Source organism: Myzus persicae, unplaced genomic scaffold, assembly GCF_001856785.1.
Source record: "Myzus persicae strain clone G006 unplaced genomic scaffold, MPER_G0061.0, whole genome shotgun sequence".
Lineage (NCBI taxonomy): Eukaryota > Metazoa > Arthropoda > Insecta > Hemiptera > Aphididae > Myzus > Myzus persicae.
The window spans coordinates 1,170-25,734 of record NW_019100570.1 but is presented as its reverse complement, the minus strand read 5'-3'; the positions used below and the strand labels follow the sequence as shown (position 1 = coordinate 25,734).

The following is a 24,565-nucleotide window of genomic DNA, read 5'->3' as shown; positions in this document are numbered from 1 at the left end:
CAGAATCTCAGATCAGTCGGCAGTCGTGTCGCAGCGTCGTACGAACGCACACGCGGATCACGGGTTCTGGTGTTGTACGACCAAACGGCTGCAACAATATTTGTACGGCCGCCGCCATTCGAATCGATTGCTCCGCGCGCGCGTTCCATAACTTTTCTCGACTCTTCCCAGTCACAGGTCGCGGGGACTTTGCCTGTGACGACGATGCCGGTGCGCGCTGCGTAGAATCCTGCCGAGTGGAGCGCTCGACCGTTCCGCGTGCACGTGTGTGTGTACCGTAGTGCACCGCGTACGTACCGTTGCAGTCCGTCGCCGCAGCTGTGTGCAGAGTGCCGTCGTCCGAGGTGAGTCCCTAGGACCGCACGTCGAGTGCAATAGTGCATCATCGAATACCTTAAAATAATTTTTAAGTATTTGAGTTCACGCATACCTCTCAATACACTAGGGGTCACCAAATGGCGACCCCCGGACAAACTATTTCGCAGATTACAACATTTTTGTTTTTAAATTATTTTTTTGACGGTAAACCAAATGATTTTTGTTTTTTACATTTTTTATTTTGGCTTGTACTCTTTTTTTAAGTAAACGCGTGTATTAAATTTTGAGGGCACCCGAAAATTTCCTTAGTTTCCAAAGTGGTTCTCCGAATTTATTATAATTATAATATTATAATCTATCACGAAACGATAATATTAAACCTTTATATTGCGATTTGTGTTGCTCATCTCCTTATTGGGAAAATCACTACGATCCTATATTACAGGAAATGCGAGGAATTTTTAAATCGTACAATTTTCGGCATTTGTTTACAAATATTTATACGACTACATATCACTGTATCGTCATGTTCCTACTTGTTGTTGTTGTTGCACTTGCATATGCGGATAAATATCGAGGATACTGCCTTTTTGGGATTTTTGAGTGACCCTGTTGTCCTGCAACGTCCGTTTATAGTATTTTTCGAGCGTAGATCGCGCCGGCGCGATGGAACAGGCCAGCGAAAATGCCGGTCGCCGTCGGCGAGCGCACTCACACATGTATTTAGTAACTCTGCAAACTATTTAGCGGTTTAAAAATGTGAAAACTAGTAAAATTCTCTTTTTTCGTGTCCCTAGCTGTCTATGCAACAATAGCAGGTTATACGAATAACAGCCATCCTATACATTTATGTTACGTTACCTTAACTCAATTAAATATTTTTATTAATTTAATATATCAAAGACATCTGTCTACCTTGGTTTATTTGTCATATTCACACTATAACTTGTAATTTATATGTAAATTATGAATTACTATAAATTGTTTTGTTTTATTTCTTTTTAATGTTACTTGTTTTTACTATTAGGCACTGTTATTATTACTAGTGCTGTTAACATGGGCGACCATAGGTAACATTTTAGGGGGGTCAAAATAAAAAATTTCGGTAATAAGGTAATATTGTGGTAATATTTATTGAGCTACAAGTTCATAATATTTTTTTCCAGGGGGGGGGGCAAGTGCCCTGTCTTGCCCCCCCCCCAATGGGCGCCCATGGCTGTTAACGCAATGTATTTTTACACTCATTCACATTAAAATAATTACGTAACTTTTTAATTTTTACCAAACATTGTAATTGCTGGATTGGCTTTAATTAATGAAATTAAATTAAACTACGATTGTCAAAGAGTTCGATAAACCATTTACATCGTTATTATAGTATAAAACGTAAATCCCATGTGTCGAATTTACGTACTAATATACTACACAAAAATCGAGACAATCCGTCTCCAAATTCAATATATGCCCTATATACTCACTTCTTAAGTCTTGTCTTATTACTATGCACGCCGCACCTATAATTTAATTTTTTTCGCATCCCAAAATTCCTTAATATACTGGTATACCAGTGCCATTAATTTAATTTGAACGCAACCGTGCAATTTTAAAATTTGCTACCCACTATTATATAGGTATAAAGTTATTATAAAGACAAAAGACACCAGAAAAAATGTGTTATTATCACAATATAAAAATTTCACAGACATATACTAAATATTGTTCAATTTTATTGAAAATCCAAAGCGATGGTTACTTAATTTGGGTCGCGACCAGAGGTTGAGAACTGCTGGTGTACTACAATTTATTAGAGTAAAAGTGTACAGTTAAGTAGGTAACATGATAAAAAAGAAGGTAGGTAGCCCAATTTAGTAAAAAATAAAAATTAAATGGTTGATTTTTTCGGACATTAATTTGTTATACGTACCTTTACTAAAAGAAATACTGCAATTATTAAGTTTTAAACTTGAACCTACCAGCAACTATAGCGAGTGACTGGATATACATTAATCGTATATTATCATATACATATAGGCATTTTTCATATGGGTAATATTGGTAGTAACTAGTTAATAGTTATACACATATGTCTTATATTAAAGCCTAAGACACATTAGTGTTTTTAAAAGTCATATATTAAATTGTACCTACTTGGTTATATTATTTGATATTAGGTACCTAATTTTGCTGTTTTGTATAATAATTAATAACATTTTTAGTACACATAAAATTAAAATCATCTTTTAAAAACAATAAATGCAAAAAAGTGTTAGAAAACGAGGTGTATTAAACTGGGTTAACTGATAATTACACATTTTAATATGTGTGTTTTAAAATCATCCATTTTAGCAGGTTATTGATCTCTCCAGTTGGTTAAAATTATTTAAGTGTAATTATGTTTTAAAGATTTTATATAATAATGTTGAGGTATAGTACCAGTTTTTTTTTTTGCATACTTAATGCATAAATATTGTGTTTTATACACACCTATGTTAAGATTAATCAAAATAAATATTTGAATTTATGTTTTAAATAAAATCAAAATTACCATATTAAATTAAACATTTTACTTTTTAATTTATTGTTGGTATGCGATATTGTATATATGTACGTTATATTTATACTTTATTTACTGCCAACTTAATAATAATTAATAATGATGACAATATTTCCATAAATTAATCAGTCGATTTATCATGAAGTCCACCAAGGGCTGGCTTTTCTCAAGCCCTTGTGTACGTCAATAGATACTAATAACAATTAATTTTGCAGGTTAGATTGTGTTAAAAAAAACAACAGTTTTTATTGTAAATCAATTAAATCAACCAATAATTAGCAATTATACTAACTAAATTATTATGACCGATATTAATGTATAAAATAAATATTAATCAATGTACGGTATCTATAAGTATCACGTTAATAATTTTATATGCACTCAGGTATAATTCACTTTATCATCCAAAAAGTATTTATTCCATTTTTTTCATATATATATATATATTAATAAATAACGAAATTTTAATTTATGTACATTTATGTTTAGAAATTTTATTTTATTTACGTAAATTAAAAGTACCTAGTAACCTAACCTTAGATATTGATAAATAACATAAATAATTAGAATTGTACTCACATGCTATTAAAATTCTAATTGTTTATTACTTTCGGCAATTCAATGAACCTTGCTCTTTTGCGTAAAATATCAAAATAACAGAACTTAAGAAAATGTACCTAGTCAAATTAATTAATTTTTACTTTTGCTTGTTTTCACTCTTCTACATACCTAGCTAACATACGCAAGACATAGAAATTAAAAACAACCGGTTTTGTTTTATTTTTTTCTTTACTTACGTCATTCTTATATATTACATTATTTAAAAATTAAATTTTATTTTTTTGTATCGAAATACTCAGAAAAATATTCCGCTTTCGGAGATTAAATTAAAACTGTGTTTAAATGTTTAAAATACACAAGAACAATTAATTTTTTTAATAGTTTAAAATATTTTCATGAATATCATAAAAATTTTAAAAGTTAAAAATTTCTAATAGTTTTCAAAAGCTTAGGGAAAAATGAAAAAATAATTAAGGAAAAAGGGAGATTTTTACGTGAAGCCACTCTTCGACATCCTCGGTTTTTATGGTTGGTGTAACTTTAAACAAAATAACCATGGATAAATTTTCACTGAATGTTTATTTAACAATTTCCATACATGATAACATATTCAAAATGTTTTGAGCCATTTCAAGACATTTTAAATTTTAAATTTTTCTTATTTTTTTTTCTATTTATATATCTAAAATTTAAAAATTGATTACAATATTCCCCATAAATCCTTATAATAGTAGTTAAAAATATAAAAGAAAGGTACATAGGCACAATTTGTTTTATATGCATTTAAAGTTCAAATTTTGTAAACAATTTTAAAATTATTTTATACAGTTTAAAATGTATAAAATGATTAATATTATTTGAAAATTAAAGAAAAGGTTTCTCATAAGGAATTCATACTATTGTAACCAAAAAATTTAAAAAACTGTATAAAACCCAGTTTTCTTATAGTTATTTTAAGTTCAGATTAGGACGAAATTAGAAAATGAATAATAATGATTTTAGTTATTTTGTTGTAATTTAAAAATATTATTCGTGGTTCTTGAAACTTTTGAAGTATATTATGTAGTATATACAGTATACACACAATGATATTTTTAAATGCAATTTTTTTTTTGGCAACAATCGTTCAAAATAATGTTTGAATTGTGAATAAAATAAATTATACTTTAATAACAATATTATAAAATATACATTATACGAGTACTTATAGTAATATTATATTCTGAGAGACTGTCTTCACCCAGAATTGTTTTTCGTATCCAATGAATTATAATATAATTGGTTGAAATGATATAATTATTATATCATTGAATTCAAATTCAACCAATTCGTTACAACGACCCTTTTATACATCTAATATACAGTAGAGTGGTATATATCAACTTTTTTTTATAAACTTTATAAGTTAGTAGGTACCTACTAAAAAGTTTGTTGTTTTAAATATAACAATAGTATTATTTGTATGTATTTTTTTCCAGTCCGTATTGACTACATACCTATATAAAATTAAATTTTCAAAATATTTAGATTTATATTTAGCTATAGTTATACAACGAGCCTATATTCATATTTCATACTATTATACGGTACTATTACATCTCATTATCTGTATTGACTTAAATGTTAATGGCTATATAGTACCTAATATTATATAAAACAATTTGAAGTATAATTATGGTAATTATATTATAACTTATATTGTATGCAATTTTTTGTAGGAAAAAATTAGTTCAGTGTACCGGATTACTAATAGCAATTTAAATATATAATAAATTATCCTTAAAAATATGGGTAAACGGTCTGTCTTCACCAAGAATCGTTTATCGAGTACAATGATTTATTATTGATCTATTTGATCTCAAATGTAATATGTCCTTTGTAGTGACCTACTCAAAGGCGACATATAGTTCACACCTACTATACATCAAAGCTACTTCCGCCTTATTTTTTCCATAATAACAAACTTGAGTGAATTTAAAATGCTTAGGTGTATCTTGTGCTTACCTATATAATATTGTAAATATTACGCTCAAGAATGTTCATCTTATAAGCAATTTCCTATACTTAATTAAATTAATTTTATGTCACTGCTGGCACAACTGAATACCATAAACCACAGTTATTTAAAATTTTAATTAATATTTATCGTAGTGTGTGAGTATTATGGTTAAATTGTTTAGTGATCTGTCTGGTTTCATCAAATATCATTATTTTAGTATTAGACTTACGAGTAAACATGTTTTCATCTAATTTATGTTAATTTAAAAATTCGTGAATTGTATTTGTTGTTTATATTCTTATACATTAAGCCATGTTAAGAACAAAGCTATCAATTTAAAATTAATAATATGGTGCTGATTTGTACATTTTTATCACGACATAATAATAAAACAACATTTATTACAATTAGAATGTTAATTTCAGGTAACATTTTAAACTATAGTAGGTGGTCTTTTTTAAGAGGTCCTAACTTTTGTTTTTCGTTGCGTTGCAAATATTTATATTTTTTTAATGCTTATGAAGTTGTTACCAATTCACACTTTTTTTAGTGTGCACCTTATTTACGTTTCCTAATGGCCACTCCAAATAAGTAATGCAATTACAATATCTTTACTTAAAATTAATTATAAATCAGGCACACTTTAGTGTAATGTAGAGGTATACTTATGTTCTCGGCCTCTCTGGGAATAGTAACAAACTGTTCAAAATGTTCTAATAAGTCAAAATACAGATAAAACTTTTTTAATATATATAATATATGTGTTAATTAAATATAATAGTTTGTTAATTTTTTTTCCCAGTCAATTTTAATTAAGATTGGATCTCTAGAGACTAGAGAGTGATACTGTATAATATTGGTACCAACACAATAAACATTAATTTATCATTTGATTTTTTTTCTCGTGAGGTAGGTAAACCATGTAAGTCATAAGTCTGGAATCTGCTATTACATGATAATATTATTATTCTTTTATCTAGATAATAAACTACATACACCATTATTTATCCAATATGCGTAAAATTAATTCTATCATTATTTTATAATTTTATCAAAAGCAATTTGATATTAATCATCTAAGCATGAACACTTTTATGCTTAATACAGTAATATTTTAATATTACCTATGTAGGTGTGACAAATATTTTATTAATAATATTTTTTTTTAGCGTCAGGTTTTTGTTTAATATAAGTACTACGTACATACAAATTATGCTTATCGTATTTTAGTACTTCGTGGACACATTTTTCACGACTTCTAATAAACATTAAACAACATATTTTTAGTAACCTTCTAAATACACTTGTACTACCATTTTTGGGAATTCAATAAATATATCAGCGTTAATCATAAATCATACATTTCGTATTCAAATACTCTATTGTTTATTATGAGTATGACTTAAGAAGGAAACAATTAAATAAATAAGATTTTAGTTATTATATTATTTTCTCTATATCTTTACACTTGATCTCGTTTAGACATTTCACAGTCCTATGTTACTTAAATATAGCCAAAAAAGTAAGATACAGCTTTCAAGCACTTCTGTTTATAAAAATACTCACTAAATGTTTTTAATATTTCATTATTTTGGATTAGGTATTATTATTTACTACATAATTTGAAATCTGTTAATTATTTAATTATTTATGTCGACATTTGGCAGTGTTGATAAAAATAGTGTATCTATGTACTCATCCTGTTGGTGTATACATAGTACATATATTTAATAAAACACTCATTTAATTTTAATAATGAAGTAAGTTATTTTTTATTGTGAAATCATACATTACAATTTTATTTTATCACTAAAATATATTAAGTGTATCAATATTTAATGTAAAATTTAATTTTTTTACTTAGATGTATCAAACACAATAATACATATTACCTACTATATCAATGTTCTAAATATCACAGTTATAATAACTTACTTATTTGTCAAAGAAATATCAATATGTATTATTTTTTTGAAATAAAATGCATAGGAACAATCTCATATCCAACCTCCAAAATGAAATTGAAAATTAAAATAATCGAAATCACTTGGTTTAAAAAAAGTTTATCTAATTATGCTGATCAAGCGTTAAAATATCTTAAGATTAAATTAGTTTTTGAATAACTATACAGCTTTGTCAATAAAGACTTCTTTGTAGTTTAAATTGTTGAATAAACTAAATCATATAGCAATGATTAACCTTAAGTATAATGCCTGTGCACTGTAAATGAATCCATCACAGCTATAAATTATTATTAGCATAGCATTTAAATAGCTCACCATACATTTTTTGCGTAGCAGTGTAGAACTTTCAAAAGCAAACATTTATTGTCAGCATCACTTGAATACACGGTTAGTATGTTTAACAATGTATCACACTAATATCTACTATTATTTATTTATAGAGCCTATAAGTACAAATTTCAATTGAGATAATATCCGATATACAAGTTTAATATTTTACATATTCCTTGTAATGTTTTAATGAAAACCCTATAATATTATATAATAATAATAATAATAATTTTTTTTATTAAAAACTATTTTATCCTATTACAACCAAAGTAATTAAAATAAAAAATATTTTTAAATAAATTGTAGTTATTCAAATTAAAATACAATGCTTCCCAATCATTGTAGGTAGGTAGTCAAAAGCAAATTCCAAGCAAATCTCTAATTATCCAAATTTAATTTAACTAAAAACAACGTGCTTATATTTCTCAACGCAATGTCATATTACCAAAGTTCTTATTGAAAACCGAAAAATGTCTTATCAGATCATTGTGACAAATGTATATAATAATATGTAGTATTTATAAATTAAACTTTTATAACACTCATTCTATTACCAAACAAGATATGTCCAAAAAAACCCTTTTATAATTCAATACATTTCACGCTTTGCTCAAGATCTAAAAACAAATTACACTTTGAAAGTCTAAACTAATTACATACATCTCGCCTTGGATTATACATTTTAATATACTAGTAACTACAGCAGTTATTAAAAATTATATAATGGTTCGCTGGTCCTGCCGATTTCGAAACTGAGTTATGCTTTGTTACTATATAGAGGTACAGTTAATTCTTGCCTTATTGGCCAATTTGATAATTAATTGAAAACCATACAAGACAACTAAAGCTCAAGTGATTTTGGAACCTTGAGGTCTGAATACCATCCATATAACTATGTACTAACGTCAGATCCACACAATCATTTCACAATTTCTTCTGTGGTTACAGGACCGCCGTGGTAGGTACCGATTTCACAACAGTGCTTCCTTACGTGTAACCGATCATTTATTTGTTATCTCGATCGGTGTTTTTTTCTGTATGTGCCATCTAGCTGCAACTTCGTTTGTTAATAATTATGAATTTGAATTTCGTTTTTGTTTTTACGATAAAGCAAGGTCGGAGTATATCACAATACTTACGTGACGAGATGGAATATCTTATAGGCACTATACAAGTATATATAATAATATTGAATGGCAACAAGTTGTTCACAGTGTGCTCTATACAAAGTGTGGATTTGATCATTCATTATTAAAATTCGTACAGATGATAGATACCTACCTATAGCACATTCCTTAATATTTGTGTTGGTGTATTATATTCACCGATTTATACGATAAGGGCGACATTGACAAGGCAGTTGCTTCACATTTTCGTTGTTCAGTTGTTGTATTACGTTTTATATTTTTGGAACACATATGTCAGAACTAACTGGTTTTAAAATTTGACATACGGCAGATCTTTAAAAAAAGGTATTAGTCTAAGATCAGATTTAGTCATAGTGGCCATAATACTGTAGGTATAGATCTTACCACAAATCTACTATTTTCAAACCTTGGAATTTTTAAAAGTTAATTTATTTTTAGGCATTTTGATGATACCATGTGTCATTAGTTTTTTTTTAAATAGGGATTATGAGTGGAGTAACTAATAAGGAAACTATAATTAAGGAAATACAAGTAATAATGGAGTCATGACATTTTAAGTTGAGTATCTCAGTAAAAAAGTCCAAAAATTGTCCACAGCGCTGCTATAGTTTAATGATATATGCTGGTAAGAATTCACCTTAAAATTCCCAAATTCCCATTTTTTAAATTTAACGAACTAAAATTTTTCTACGAATACAATAATGATATAATAACTATTGCTTTTAAATGTATATGCTCATAACTGTAATTAATGTTAAACGTTGAATTAGCCATATTTTGTAGTATAATCTCATATTTTTTAAAGTAAATAGGTACATTTAATAAATAAACGTTATTAGTTATGTCTTTTAATACTGTAATGTATCTTTTTGAAATTATCGGTTATTAAAATATAAGTAGTTATTAATATTAATAATCGAGAACTGGTAAAAATACTAGGTATATAATATTCTCGAACGAGTTGAGCTATATAGTATATAACATATATATATATATTTGTAATTTAGACAATATAAAATCTCTACATAGTACCTACTTAGTAAGTGCATTATTAATTATAATATGATAACAGAATAAAATATATGAATTATTTTGATGACAGACCATATTATTAGTTATTTAAAACACTATCTAGGTAGGTATAGTTGATTACATTATAGTATAAAATATAATCTTAAGATAATAAACAAGGCATAAAATAATCTTCGTGGTACGTGAAAGATTGAGAACAATATTATTTTTATTTGCAGATATTTAGACTACAATCGCCATGTCGGAATATAACGGCGAAGCCAAGTATCGACCAAAACGGTATCAGTCTATTGGCAAGTTGTTCAAAAAACGTGTACCGATCGTTTCTTGGCTACCCAAGTACGATGCAGATCAAGCTATCAGTGACTTAGTCGCTGGGGTCACTGTTGGATTAACAGTCATGCCTCAAGGGTTGGCGTATGCTACCCTCGCTGGTTTAGAACCGCAGGTGAGACCAACTTATACTGGAGATTTATTAAATTGAAAATGTATAAATGATTATGTTGACTTAAAATGAAGTATTATGCAGAAGTATAAATGAAAATATTGAAGTGTATTATTTATACAAATATACAATAACAGTAGGTAGGTATATCTGTATGTATAAACGAGCATATTTTGATAATGTGAAATTAAAACACACGTTTTTACTGTTGAAGGTGCATGTATATTGTTCAAATTTCAAGAGATTTGTTTGATTTTTTTGTAAACTTATTTGTGTGCTTTGTTTGAGAGGATGCGAGGCATTTAATGAACTGCATCACACCATTTAATAGTTACAATATTTTAAGCGGTTTCCTGAAAAAAATTAGAATGGTGAAGGTTTTAATGACAATGTTTAGGTGATTTAAGAGTGAATTATGTAACATATAACGAATAACTTGAATTTTTTTGTATTTTATGTCAGTGGGAAATGTCTAGGTTTTAACTTCAAAGTGATAATGTTCGCACGAGGCAGTCGTTGTTTAAATTTTATCGAAAACATGTACTTCAGCTTAACTTTTTTTTGACCACATTGAGAAAATATATGATTAGCTTCCACAATTATAATATATTCCTACTATCATAAAATACCTAGGTATGTAATATTTTACGTACCTACCATTATCCTAATTTTGGGTGTATTATATTTCATTAGTACAAGCGACAATAATCATTGCAGCTGTTCTTTTAATAAAAAATAAACAAGTTAGGAGAGCTCACTCTACGAGTGTGCTATATTCCCGATCTCAAAACGTATTTTAATACATCGCAATAAATTATAACTCCATATACCTACAATTTATGTACGGTAACTACGGACAATAAATAAATAAAAATCAACAATCATAACTATATGTACTATTGTACTGGTAAATAACATATGGACGGATTGACACAACGTTGACATAAGGTATACCTAAAACTTAAGACATTTTCATTAAAATTAATTTTTTTGACATACTTATTGGAGCTCACATTTAAGTATGTTCTGAGTATTATTAACTATTCATATTTTTTCCCTCATAAAATGACGAGTACTTAACTGTTAAATACTTAAATAATAGTGTTTAATATAGTATTCATTTATTGGTATAGTAATTAACTGAAAATGTTAAATGTATACATATAGGTACATGCAATTTTAAATGCATTCATTCTTTGAACAAATATATATATAGAACTTTTTTAGTGTGCTAAAATAACTACCTGTGTAAGTACCTACTATAAAATATTCCATATTTTTTAAATGACATTTTAAATTCATATTTATTTAATGTAATAAACTCCTAGCTAATGTATCAATAAAAAAATTAATATTTACTATATAGAATTTATAGTTTCATACACTAACCAGTTGCCGGAAGTATGAACAAATCTGATATGACCTAAACATATCACAACCACCTCCACATGGCCCTAGCTCCAGAAAACGATACAGAAGCCAAAATAACGAATATTTTCTAAGTAGATAACTTATACAATATAATTAAAGGTATAGGTAGAAAATAAACTATTTTATAAAAATGTTTAATATTATGTAATATTATCTATAAAATGTAACATGTTGACAGTAATGATCCCGGCAGTCGCAGCCTAAAAAAATTGATCATGACGTGTTGTGCACAAAATCCGTGTCGTTTTTGCATACCTACTATAACTTGTTCAATTTACCACATTAAAGTCACAATCTGAAATTATTTTAATTTATTTTAATTAATCTAGTTAGGGATAGCCTAAAGGCTATAGAATGAGGGGCTCAAGTCATTAATCTTTTATTGTACCCGACCGGCATTCATAGTTGTAATTTTAATTACATTTGAGGAAATATCTGTTGATTATCATTTTTTTACGTATCTATAATGATCGGAGATTTGTCAAACTAATTATGTATGGTATATTTGATCTGAGTATAGAGCGAGGAACAGATCAGTTCATTATGATCTTAACATCTTTTTTGAGGCATTAAGCGTTGCTTCAGAAATTCCGTGTTTTGTAAATATGCAAATAATCCATCCTAGTGTAACAACTGCAATATTTATTACGTAGTGTAATAATCATGTAATTAACTATTTTTCAGAAAATTGTGAAACCCCGATATTCTTGGTAATCAGCTGAGCTATGAATTATTTTAAAATACGATAATCACTACCTACCTAATCAAATGTCAAATACTGTGATATTTTTCTATCCTGAAATGAGTGCCCAGCCAGGGTTATGTATCCACTTTCAAGTTATGATTTTTATTTTAGTATTATTCGGATGAATTATAAATAATACTATATAAATACTAATTTTAATAGGTCCTATAATATGAGGAATTATATTGTTTGTGTATTTGTATACATTTCTTTTGTGATGTATGCTTCCTTTACTGCTATCAACTTATGAAGTTATAACTTATAACATAAGGCGTAGGTAACAAAATTGTAGCTTACTTTGTTAGAAAAGGTTGTCATATTAAAAGTGTGCGTAGAGTATACACTAAAAACATTATTTATTTTATTTAGATAACACAAAATACAATGATGGTGAATTATCTTGTTAAGTATTGTCTTTTAAGCAATACATCATGATATAGAATATTCAGCTAGGTATCAATATTTTCTTTCGATTTATAAGTTTTTACTTTTTAATTTTTAATGTTCGAATACATGCATTTTGTTATAATATTTTTCTATTAAATATTACCTATATACAAATACATTCACATCCAATGAAATACATATTTACATTTTTGTGTTTTGTCAAAATGTATTTTTAGTGAAAAATATGTAGGTGTTTGATTTGTTTGTCGACTGATTTAGCCTGTATAGGTTGTTTGTTATTTTATAGATTCATAGCGTATAAAAAGATTGAATTAATATTCTTACAACAATGTTGTATAAATATTTTTTTTAAGGCACCGACTGCATAGTTAGTAGTTGACCTTTATTATGGCGGGGGGGGGGGATACGGTTGGTTCAGAACACTCGTATATGGGCCGAGGATTGGTCACTGAAATCTCGGGTGGTCACCCATCCAGGAGCTTGTGATCCAGCCGATGCTGTACCTCAGAACACGTTACTGACTGCGGCGAACCATCGTGCCACTCCAGGCTTCACAAATATTTTTAATTAATATTTTTATTTTATGTGCACATTTGTTGATTAATGGAGTTTTCCAATAGTGTTAATAATATTATGTAATATTAATATGCATGTACATTGTACATTTTTATTTTTTTTTCAGTATGGTTTGTATTCTGCGTTTGCTGGATGTATTGTTTATACAGTATTTGGTAGTTGTAAGGACATAACCATTGGGCCTACAGCATTAATGTCACTTATGACTTACCAACAAGTGGTAAATAGAAACGCAGATTATGCAGTATTATTATGTTTTTTGTCTGGTATCTTACAATTCATTATGGGATCACTTAAACTAGGTATGTATTAATTAACACTAATTAGGATAATTATGTTAATTTTTATACTTTTTATACATTTAAATCAATCAGTAAAACCATAATCATAATTATAATAGTACATATAGTTATTGTGGAAAATCTATTTACACGTTAGTTTTTTCTCTTAGTAATATGAAGAAACATACCACCATCGGGGTTTGCTGGTATAGTTTTTGGATTCATTTTTATCGGCAGTTTCATACTATTGGATAGTGAAATGTTATAATCTGATAATATTCTAAACAGCGCCACTTTTACTTGCATCATTCCGAATCGCATGCCTAAACAAGTTAATAAGATATTTTCAATGGTTTTAGTCTATCAGTAATAATTTTTTAACAATACTTTACCAATGCATAGTCTAGGACCAGCGCCAAATGGCAAGTACGCGTATTGTGGTCTATTGCGTTTTTCTTCCTCCGTAAATCTTTCTGGAATGAATTTTGCTGGTTCTGGCCAATACTGAGGATCGTTATGAATACCATATACTGGTATGACCACCTGGAGCCCTTTACTGAGGGTGAAATCTGAGTTGGGTAACTTGTATGGTTTCACTGCCTTCCTGGTTAAATTAGGCACTGGTGGATACTTCCGTAAGGCTTCTATAAATTAAAATTATTGTGAAAAATGCTTATATTAATATTTAAGTAATTTAATTTCTTTACTAACCAGATACAATCATATCTAAATAAGTCATTTCTTGCAATATTTCATATGTTAATTTCCCGTTGTATTTACCAAGCACTGAATCAATTTCATCTTGAGCTCTTGTCTGTACTTCCAGGTTCTGGGCAAGTTCAAAAAATGTGAATGTTAACGTAATTGATGAAGTTTCATAGCCTCCAATAAACCATACAAAACATTGTGCCGTCAACACGTCCATAGTAAATTTAAAATCTGAAATATTTTACTATGGTATCAGGTTCTATATGAGATAAATGAGTTATGTTTTTTTATAGAGACAGTATATGGTACCTATAACATTATTTATAGATAATTTATTTCCACATAAGTACCTATACTGCTTATTGCAATTATTTAATATTGGCTGATTTGTACATTGCCTAACTTCTAACATAAAAATATAAAAATCCATGTGTTAGAAATTTTAATGGTTAATACAATTATTACCTTGCTTAGGTATCCATCTTAATTTATTTTTAATAAACTGTATTGTGTGTAGAAAATAATGGTGATGTACGTAAAACCAAAAGTTTCAAGTTCCTACTATTAATATTTTCGAACTACAAAAAAAATGTCTAATTCTGTAAAATTTGAACTTGGAATGTCTAAAAAAACTGATAAAATACTTTTGATACATTTATTTGCTGTAGAAACAATTTATGAGGGACCTTAAATTAAATTTTATTCAAACCTAATACACTGTTCAAATTAAACATTTGATGAATTTCTTACTAGGCATAGAACATAAATTTGCTAATTTTCGCGATTTTGACATAATTTTGAACATAATTTTTTAAATATAAGTTTATAACATATGAATACAATAACAATTTGTCAATTCATAAAGATAGTTTAATAATAATTAACAACGTATCGAAGATTTTAGTGAAAATAGGGCATTAGCATAAACCACAGTAGTTGTTCATCACTTTCACATTCTGCCATAGTGCCATACATGTTATTATTTTTGTAATACTTATTATTGATAATGCATTTTTATATGCTGACTTAGTAGGACCACTTAAATGGGTGATAAATGATAGCAGTGTATCGTAATATAAAGTTAAATCCAGAAGATATTATGGACATTTTACCAACAAAAAAAACTTGGAACATTGACTTTATTTTACTATTGTTTATTCACTTATTAGTTATCTGTAAAATTGAATTAGATAAAATATGATTTATACAATTTGATCACGAACATATTTGCATGGGGAGGGGGCCTAGACACCCCAAGGTAAATTACAGTCATATAAATGCAACTAAAATCACACAATTAATTACTAATTATGCCGTAGAGATAAACTGAAAAATACATAGGTTAGTACCTTCTTTTTCGTCGTTTTCCTCAAATACCGATTTACTGTCTTCCTCGGAAGCTAAATTTTGGCCTCGTTTAATTTTCATTAGTAAGTCCAGAAAGTCATTTCGTTGTATGCCATTCTCTTCCCTATATTTGACTGTATCATTTACTACATTATAGAAAAAATCGGCGTATTCTTTTTTGATACTTCGTACTTTAAGTAAGCCAATTAAACTTGGAGCCAGTGCATTCATTGCATTTCTTATAATACTTTCCAGACTAGTTGAAAATAGCATTCGACCAACCTTCCGAAATTCTGCATCAGGATTTTTCAACGAATTGGTTTCGAATCCAAACGCCACGATACTAATGACATCGGTTGAAAATCGAGCTAATAATTCTTTAAATTCTACCTGAAATTATTTTAAGACTTATAGGTATAACTAAAATTGTAACAACAAAATGTATTGAAATTCACTGAACGTATTGTGTTATTTATTATGTTTAAATGAAAAAAAATATAGGTACTGTATAAATAGTTTACTTGTTCACCAATCACTGCTGGTTCCTCAAGCACCCTGACCATTTCTTGAGCTCGTCCGTCTATGAGATCAATCATGTTCTTTATTTTTCCAATAGTAAATGCTGGTGTTAATTTATTTCTTAAAACTTTCCATTTGTGGCCTTCCAGTGTTAATAAATTACCAGTAAGCGGTTCTAGCTTGTCGTCAAATACTATTCCGCGGTTAGGAAACGTTGAAAATTCTTTCGTAAACACGTCTTTAATAATATTTAAATCTCGAAGCATTAGCTTCGGCTTTTGAAATTGATAGAACCCAACAAACTTGTATCCATCAGTATTAAAATATATGTTAGCATAATGTTCGCCTACCCATGTTTTCATTTTAGTTACCTCCTTGGTATGCCCGTATATAATGTGAGGTTTTAACGGGGCAGGGCATCCTTGACGTTGCCAAAACGTATAACGATATCGTAAGTAGAAATACAATGTTGTAGAAATGATAATGGCATAAGCCACCAGATTTAATAGTGAACTACCGAATAAAATCATATCTCCTGTTAATGAAACAATTACCATATTATTATAGATAATTAATATTGTTTTAAAAATAAATAAATGTAAGTGTATAAATTAATCTTATAACTACTTAACCAACTTTAATGTACCTATAATAGCACATTTGCTTTCATAAAAATTAATTAACCATTCTATATGTCTTATAAGTTATTAAGCTTTTGAATGTTTAATATCCAAACATTATTTATTTTAAAGCAAATTTATATTCTTAGTATTTTACCTCTTTATAATCTCTACAATTCCTTAGTTTTCGGCAGATGACTCCGACAGTTACTCGAACATAACATGCACATTTATGTTCGTAACGTATGTAACAATATTATACATCAAATACTATATTATACTTGCATAATCATATTTTTATCCTATCATGGCATTATATAATACTTTTGAATGATAAAAAATAATAAATACTTCATAACATCAAATGAATAATATTTATTTATTAAAATAAATCTGTTATTTTTTATAAGCGGAAAAGTTATGTTTATTTCAAGTAGTTGCTGACTTGCGGTGGTATGAATCGTATACACATATCCTGGCGTTTTTTTTCCGGATGATCCACGCTGACCTGCGTGGAGAACTGTCTAGAGTCGCAAATAAAAAACGTGTACCTGCCTATTCAGCCGAGCTATAATAATAATAATAATAATAATAATAATCCTATTTTTAATTAAGTAATACTTAATCTATACTATTGCTTTTTAATACGTATACTCTTGTATTAATTTAATTTTGTTTTTATTAATTTAGTTTACATAATATTCCTACATTATGTATATTATGTGGCAATACAAATTAAACGAATAATTATATTTAAATGTAAATCTTGCTTTTGCAAAAATTAAGAATACAATAAATATATATGTATAACCTAGAATCTAGGTCCTAGATAGTCATACGTAATACAATTATATAGGTATTAAATGTATTAAAATATAACTAATAATTATGATTTGTTTTGTATATTTATAAATGTAGGTTATCTGTAAAGATATTATTAGATAAATAAATTTAAATGTTGAATGCTGTTATGTTTTATCAAAAAATAAGTGTATACATTTTTAAATCTAGGTGTATTAATTGACTTCATTTCCATCCCGGTAACCGTTGGTTTTACATCAGCTACGTCTGTTATCATAGCAGTATCTCAATTAAAAGGTCTTCTTGGCTTGAAGTTTGAATCATCTAGCTTTTTAGATTGTCTGCTGAAAGTATACCAGAATATTTGTAACTACCGTGCCAATGATACAATTCTAGGAGTTACATCTATCATCATACTACTCATGCTTCGAGTAAATAAATTGTGTTCTACTCCTAGGTGAATACTATTTTTTAAATATTATAATAATTGTATTTAATTTTTAGAAAATGAAAGACATTAAATTATTAGGACCTAATGGTAAGCCATCCAACAAACAAAGAACAATTATGAAAGGGCTGTGGCTGCTCTCTATATCTAGAAATGCTTTAATTGTGGTTGCTTGTTCAATAATCTCATATTGGTGTTACAAACCAGATTCAGAACCTTACGTGATTTTAATCGGTAAGTAAAAAATTATAAATCGTATTGTCTACTTACCAAAAACTTACTGATAATAATTAAACTTAAATTTATAATTACTTTAACTTGCAATATTATGATAAAGTGTTTTTTTTATAAAATGTTCCTAATATTAATATGCACACCAAAAATATTAACTTTTTCTATCATGAAATTAAAATTGAAATCAGTATTGTCTGTTGGTTCCGCAATATACGAAAATAAATAAACTTAGCTGAACGATAGTGATAAATGATAATTAACTATAAAAAGTTAAGTTATACCAATGCAATGTTAACAGAATAAGTTACAAACAAAAATAATTACCTAGTTAAGTTTAAAACTTAATAACAATAAAAATAAACATTTTAACTTAATTTACTTGACAAATTAATGCTCACTTTTACAATTTACAATAATCATTGCTTTATATTAATACATTGTAGATATGAACATTTTCAAGAACATGCATATTTTAGGTCTAACGTGAAGACAATTATTAAAAATATTTTATAATTTCGATGATTTATTGCAATAGTACAATTTTGAATATTACTTATGTATACATTTTAAAATGTAATACAATTTTTCGAATTTCACTTTTCAAGCCAAAATGTTTTTATAATGACATAACCAAGTATTATCGGTATAATGTTCATGATAGGTACTACCTATCGTGTTTTTCATAGTTATTAATGTATTATTGCCTTCTGTACTAAAATTGATTTTAATTTATGTGTATATTTTAAAGGGGAAGTAAGATCTGGATTACCACCGTTAAAATTTCCACCGTTTGGAACTCAAATAAATGGTACAGCGGTTAGCTTCATTAACATGTGTTGGGATCTCGGATCTTCCATTATATTAGTGCCGGTGATTGCTGTTCTCGGAAACGTCGCTATCGCTAAAGCATTTGGTATAAAGTCATATTATTATGTTTTTTAATTTCTAGAGATATTCTGAAAAGAATTTCGATTACCTACAAGACACGTTTTAATTTAATAAATAATATTGTATAATAGCAAGCGGAAACTCAGTTGACGCTACACAAGAACTCTATTGTTTGGGCGTTTGCAATTTACTGGGTTCGTTCGTTTCTTCGATGCCGGTTACGGGATCCTTTTCAAGAAGTGCAGTTAATCATGCTAGTGGAGTGCGAACACCTATGGGTGGAATGTACACTGGTAAATGCTCATTCAATTTAATATAATCCCATATCAAAACCATTCATTACCAACACATTTTCGAAAATTTTAGGTATACTCATTATTTTGTCGTTGAGTTTATTGACGCCGTACTTTTTCTTCATACCCAAAGCAGCCTTAGCAGCAGTCATCATCAGTGCTGTTATTTTCATGATCGAATACGAGATCGTTAAACCTATGTGGAAATCAAGTAGTAAGTTGACATTATAATAATCTTTCGATATTTGTTTATCATCGCCCTGCCACCTGACCACCGTCCATTGTATCCAGATATTGTTTATGTAATAAAACTTTAAAATAAAATAAAATGATAATAACATAATATTATTTACTATTATTAACTATTTTGTAATATTTATGTAATGCAATGTTACGTGTAATGGCCAAAGCAGCCATGGATTGTTTTTCTTAAAAAAATATATATATATACATGTTACATGTATAATATTGCTTATAATTTATTATAGCGCAATTAATATAATAATTAATAATATTACATAATTACGTGCGCCTAAGTAACTACAAAAAAACGTGCGTTGATATTACATTTGTCTAAGAGATATTTTAATTGACATTATTCTCGACCAGTGTGACACATATTTCACTTGTTTTAAATCGAATGATCAGTTTTTGTTAAACAACTGGACTATCACTGTTAAATACAATCCGGTGAATAATGCATTAAACTAAAAGAGATAGGCACGTAAGTTGAAGCTTTACATTTCTCTATAAATATATCACGTAGTTACTAGACTTATCAGAACGTAACACATCAAGATATAAAGATATATTGATTACAAATTCCGACTTCTCAGATTTGCCTGATGGCGATATATTTTTTCGTCGCAGTGGCGGTTCACTAACAAACACGTCATACCAATCTTTCAAATAATAAATAAAAAAATACCTTTGTGTGGCTATGGTTTTTTTGTTATGAATATATACACGACTAAATACTATGTAAAAGTACATTTTTGACTACCTAATAACTAATACATTAAAAGTACCTACACATAAAATAAACTTAATTATGCCATATTATGGTATCTACAAGAATATTATTATATTCCAAAGGATACATAAAAATATTGGCTCTTTCTTTGAAACTAATAGTAAGCTCATTATTTATTTTTGTTTGTTTTCACTTGTCATATATTTATATTTTCAATTATTCGTTGAAACTATTTATAAAAATATATTAATCTATTTTCACCTATTTATTATATGTAGACGATTCCCTTCATCTGCATAACTACGTCAAAACGATTTATGTTTAAGGGGATTGCATATGCTTTAAATTGTTCATCAAAACTACTTAAGTGACTAACAAAAATCAAGGTAGATTACGTGGTTCGATTTGGTGAGGAAGTTTACTTTGTATTGGTTGAGGAATAAATTCAATATTTTTAATAGTTTTTAATATATTAAACATAAAAAATGTTAAATATTTATTCCCATCAATAATTTGTTAAAATTGAAAAAATACTCCGACCGATGCAAAGTAAACTTATTTAAGCATCCAAACATATTTTAATTTTTTAAATTAAATTCTGGAAATAGGTACTTACTTAAATTTTTCACCAGGGTTATACTTATTCCACGCTCACATATTGGTTTTGAATATTTTGATCATATTATGCTATAGCACAAGGAAGTCACTCACACTAATAATCGTTTACTAAGCATGCAAGTACTATTAAAAATTGCCTATACTTAACTCCTTAAAAATGGTCTTATTTAATTCCCGTAATATAATATTATATTAGGTATATTAATATGTTTTATATTATATAATTTAGTAATTACGCAACAAAATATAGCATTGATAATGATCTGGAATCTTTTAAATTTTAAGTCTTTTATAATATATGTTATAGTTAACATTAAATTATTATTAAAATTGCCTACAAATAGTCCCTTAAAAACGAGAGTCTCATTATAATAATTTATTATTATTAATATGCCATAACAATTTATTGTAAATTGTAATAGTATCGGCTTTTGTACAATTATATAAACTAATGTATTTATATCAAAAACATTTAAAAACTTTAATTGACAATAATGTAAGTAGTCCCTGGATTTTTGTTTAAAATAATCTTTACCTATCATTAAATCATTGGTAATAAAATATATGCTTTGTATTTATAGAAACTGTACATTTATTTGTATTTTTTGTTAAGTACTTAATAAGTAAATACAACTTTATTTATTTTAATGTGATCTAATAAATAAAAGTTAACTATTTTGTGTTTGTTTGATATGTACTTAGGAAAAGACTTGATACCTACATTTGCAACATTTGTTTTATGCCTGGCTATTGGTGTCGAACTTGGAATTTTAGTAGGTGTCACCATAAATATCATGCTCCTACTTATCCCGTCAGCTAGACCGTTTTTGCACATTGAAATGAAAAAGGTAAGTTTTGAATAATTTTGATGTTTTTTGAAATATTAGGTAATTGATTTTTGTATGAAAATAAGTTTTTTTCCTTATTGTTGGCCGACTAAAACTGTATAAATGTGTCATACTTGGTAAATTAATTACAAATATTTGATGATTGCAGTTAAGAACTGGCCTAGATTATTTACTAGTGACTCCAGAGAACAGCCTTTACTTTCCAGCTGTAGACTTTATGCGAGCCAAAACGGATCGAGCTGCTGTTAAAATGGGACAGTCTAAACTTCCTGTCGTAGTTGATTGTAAACATATACTTGATGCAGATTTTACAGCTGCTAAAGTAAGAATCAAAATAAAATAATTCAGTACATTTTTGATTATCCTTGCCCTATTGTCAATTATCCATACTACATATAGCAGTATACCTATACTACTAAACTAAATAATAAATACTATGTTTTTTGATTTTTTGATTTATTTTATAAAAATAATTAATTTTAAGTACTCTTTAAGTAGGCACCTACATTGATTGATGTACTTTCCAAAATATTATTTTTTAATTCTTGATTATATAGGTACCCACTTTTGCAATATACAAATACAGAGAATATAATATATAATATTATTATACCTGTGTACAAAGGTCCTCACAGAATGAGGATAACCAAATTAATCAATATTTTACTGTATAATATTAGCATTAATATATACCTACACTCTGGGCTATTATACTCAAAGGTGTTAGGAACTTACTCTAAATTTTAAAAGAACATGTATATATAACAATGTAATAATGTAATATATTATAATAAACATTATATAAGTTGCAATAATTGTTGTGTCTGTCTAGGGTATTGCTGGATTGATAATGGACTTCAAGAGGCGAAAACAGCCATTGTGTTTTTATAATCCTAGAATAAGTGTATTAGCTGTACTACAGGGTGTGTGTGTGGATGAAATCGTTCACTGTTTCACATATGACGAACTGGAACAAACTCTTAACGGTAATACCTACTTAATATAGGCATCATAACATTGTATATTAGTAGTTATCTATGTAATTAATATCATGTAGTATAAGGCTTTGGATTTTAATAATTGTAGTTAAAAAAAACGTCTACTATTATTAAAATAATTTACACAAATATAAATAGAATGGAAAAATATTAGATGCCCTAGTAAAATTAAAATACATTTATTTTAGATATCAACTATTCTGGGAATCCAGCAGAATTAAAAGACATAGTACATACAACAACCCAGCCGTCACACGAAACTCCGCTTTTAAATAGAAGACAACATTAAACACAAACTTACTTTATAGTTGAATATTTTCCTGCATGATGAATAATTCTGTTGTAATTTAATTTATACAGAATCATGATATATGAGTGTTGTTTAGCTCATACATAATGGATCTAATTTAAATATTTATTTGTTTGTGAAATTTGTGTAAACATATTGAATAATGAAAATTTTTTTCATCTGTACAAATTTTGTTCACTCATCAGAATTTAGAAACTAAGGAATCATTTTTTATTAATATTTTATTATTTTCAATAATTATAATTTATTTATATATTTTTCTAATATTAATTTATACATTTGTTCGTTGTAGGTAGTATACTTGTGTAGTTTATATATGAATGTATGACAATATTTTTATAAATGAGAGGCATGAATATTTTTTTAAGTTAATTAAGTAAAATATTTCAAGATAATTTTTTTAACTGACTACCTATTTAAGGTTTGGTTTTCAAATAATGTTGCAAATGAATTGTTTTTGTAGGTATTCATATAAAAAAATCAATATTTTAACTCAATTTGAAGTATAATTTAAGTTTAAAAACTATTAATATTGTTTTCACTTTACAGTATTTTTGTATACCTACCTATTAGTTTTGAATGGATAAGTTTTTTTTCTTTATTGTGTTGTATGAAAAAGTTGTATTGCAATTTATTTTATTTTACAATTTGTATTTCAAACACGTGCAAGTATTACAATCACTTCAATGTATTAAATAAATATTCTAGGTATATTTTTAATTTTAGTTGTTTTTATTTCAAGGAAAAATCATAAAATTCAGTACTGATAAATGGATTAAATGTCCTTGTTGTAATATTTTGGATGAGTAGATTATAATTCTTACTGGAGGCCGGAACAAGGTGCATTTGAGTTTTGATGATAAAATGTTTTTTTCTATTGATTCTTTGAGTAGTCTAGAACATCCATGAATAGTATTTTATTAATACAAATTGAATAAAAGATGGAACATACTTAGGGTAAAATTACAAACATTTCTAAAATAAATAATTCATTTTTAAAAATGTAGCGAGCATTAAGAAAATTGAATGATTAATACCTGTATATGAGTCAGGCATAATTTACTAAATATTTTGCCTATTATATTATGTTATACCTACATATTGGCATATTGCTCATCTTGAATTGATTATAAACTGTTAAGTAAATATTTTAGTTAAACATTTTTAA

The 24,565-nt window shown here is 27.6% G+C and overlaps 2 protein-coding genes across 3 annotated transcripts; one reads left to right on the top strand and one right to left on the bottom strand.

Annotated features, from left to right (window-relative positions):
• On the top strand, positions 1 to 23,934 carry LOC111033567 (sodium-independent sulfate anion transporter). Of its 2 annotated transcripts, none has more exons than XM_022314362.1 (12): positions 1 to 344; positions 10,125 to 10,354; positions 13,618 to 13,813; positions 17,998 to 18,218; positions 18,292 to 18,469; positions 19,218 to 19,382; positions 19,489 to 19,650; positions 19,724 to 19,864; positions 21,944 to 22,089; positions 22,238 to 22,411; positions 22,922 to 23,075; positions 23,276 to 23,934. In XM_022314362.1, exons 2-12 carry the CDS (start codon positions 10,145 to 10,147, stop codon positions 23,374 to 23,376), a joined length of 1,848 nt encoding a protein of 615 aa, XP_022170054.1. In that variant the 5' UTR covers positions 1 to 344; positions 10,125 to 10,144; the 3' UTR covers positions 23,377 to 23,934. The 2 variants fall into 2 exon arrangements, with proteins under 2 accessions (XP_022170054.1, XP_022170061.1); XM_022314369.1 differs by lacking the exon at positions 1 to 344 and adding an exon at positions 7,764 to 7,783.
• Positions 13,835 to 17,311, bottom strand: LOC111033581 (cytochrome P450 6j1-like). Its single transcript, XM_022314381.1, has 6 exons — positions 17,144 to 17,311; positions 16,369 to 16,901; positions 15,850 to 16,237; positions 14,504 to 14,731; positions 14,185 to 14,436; positions 13,835 to 14,115 (listed from the first exon to the last, which is right to left on the bottom strand). The coding sequence occupies exons 2-6, from the start codon at positions 16,894 to 16,896 to the stop codon at positions 13,946 to 13,948; spliced, it is 1,566 nt and encodes a 521-aa protein (XP_022170073.1). The 5' UTR covers positions 16,897 to 16,901; positions 17,144 to 17,311; the 3' UTR covers positions 13,835 to 13,945.
• Positions 23,935 to 24,565: the final 631 nt, after the last annotated feature.

Coding starts and splice junctions, on each gene's coding strand:
- LOC111033567 (XM_022314362.1), top strand. CDS start 10,145: ATGTCGGAATATAACGGCGAAGCCAAGTATCGACCAAAACGGTATCAG. Junction 13,814..17,997: donor TATGGGATCACTTAAACTAG/GTATGTATTAAT, acceptor TTTTAAATCTAG/GTGTATTAATTGACTTCATT. Junction 23,076..23,275: donor ACTGGAACAAACTCTTAACG/GTAATACCTACT, acceptor CATTTATTTTAG/ATATCAACTATTCTGGGAAT.
- LOC111033581 (XM_022314381.1), bottom strand. CDS start 16,896: ATGATTTTATTCGGTAGTTCACTATTAAATCTGGTGGCTTATGCCATT. Junction 14,732..15,849: donor GGAAAACGACGAAAAAGAAG/GTACTAACCTAT, acceptor AAAATATTTCAG/ATTTTAAATTTACTATGGAC. Junction 14,437..14,503: donor TTTAGATATGATTGTATCTG/GTTAGTAAAGAA, acceptor TTTAATTTATAG/AAGCCTTACGGAAGTATCCA.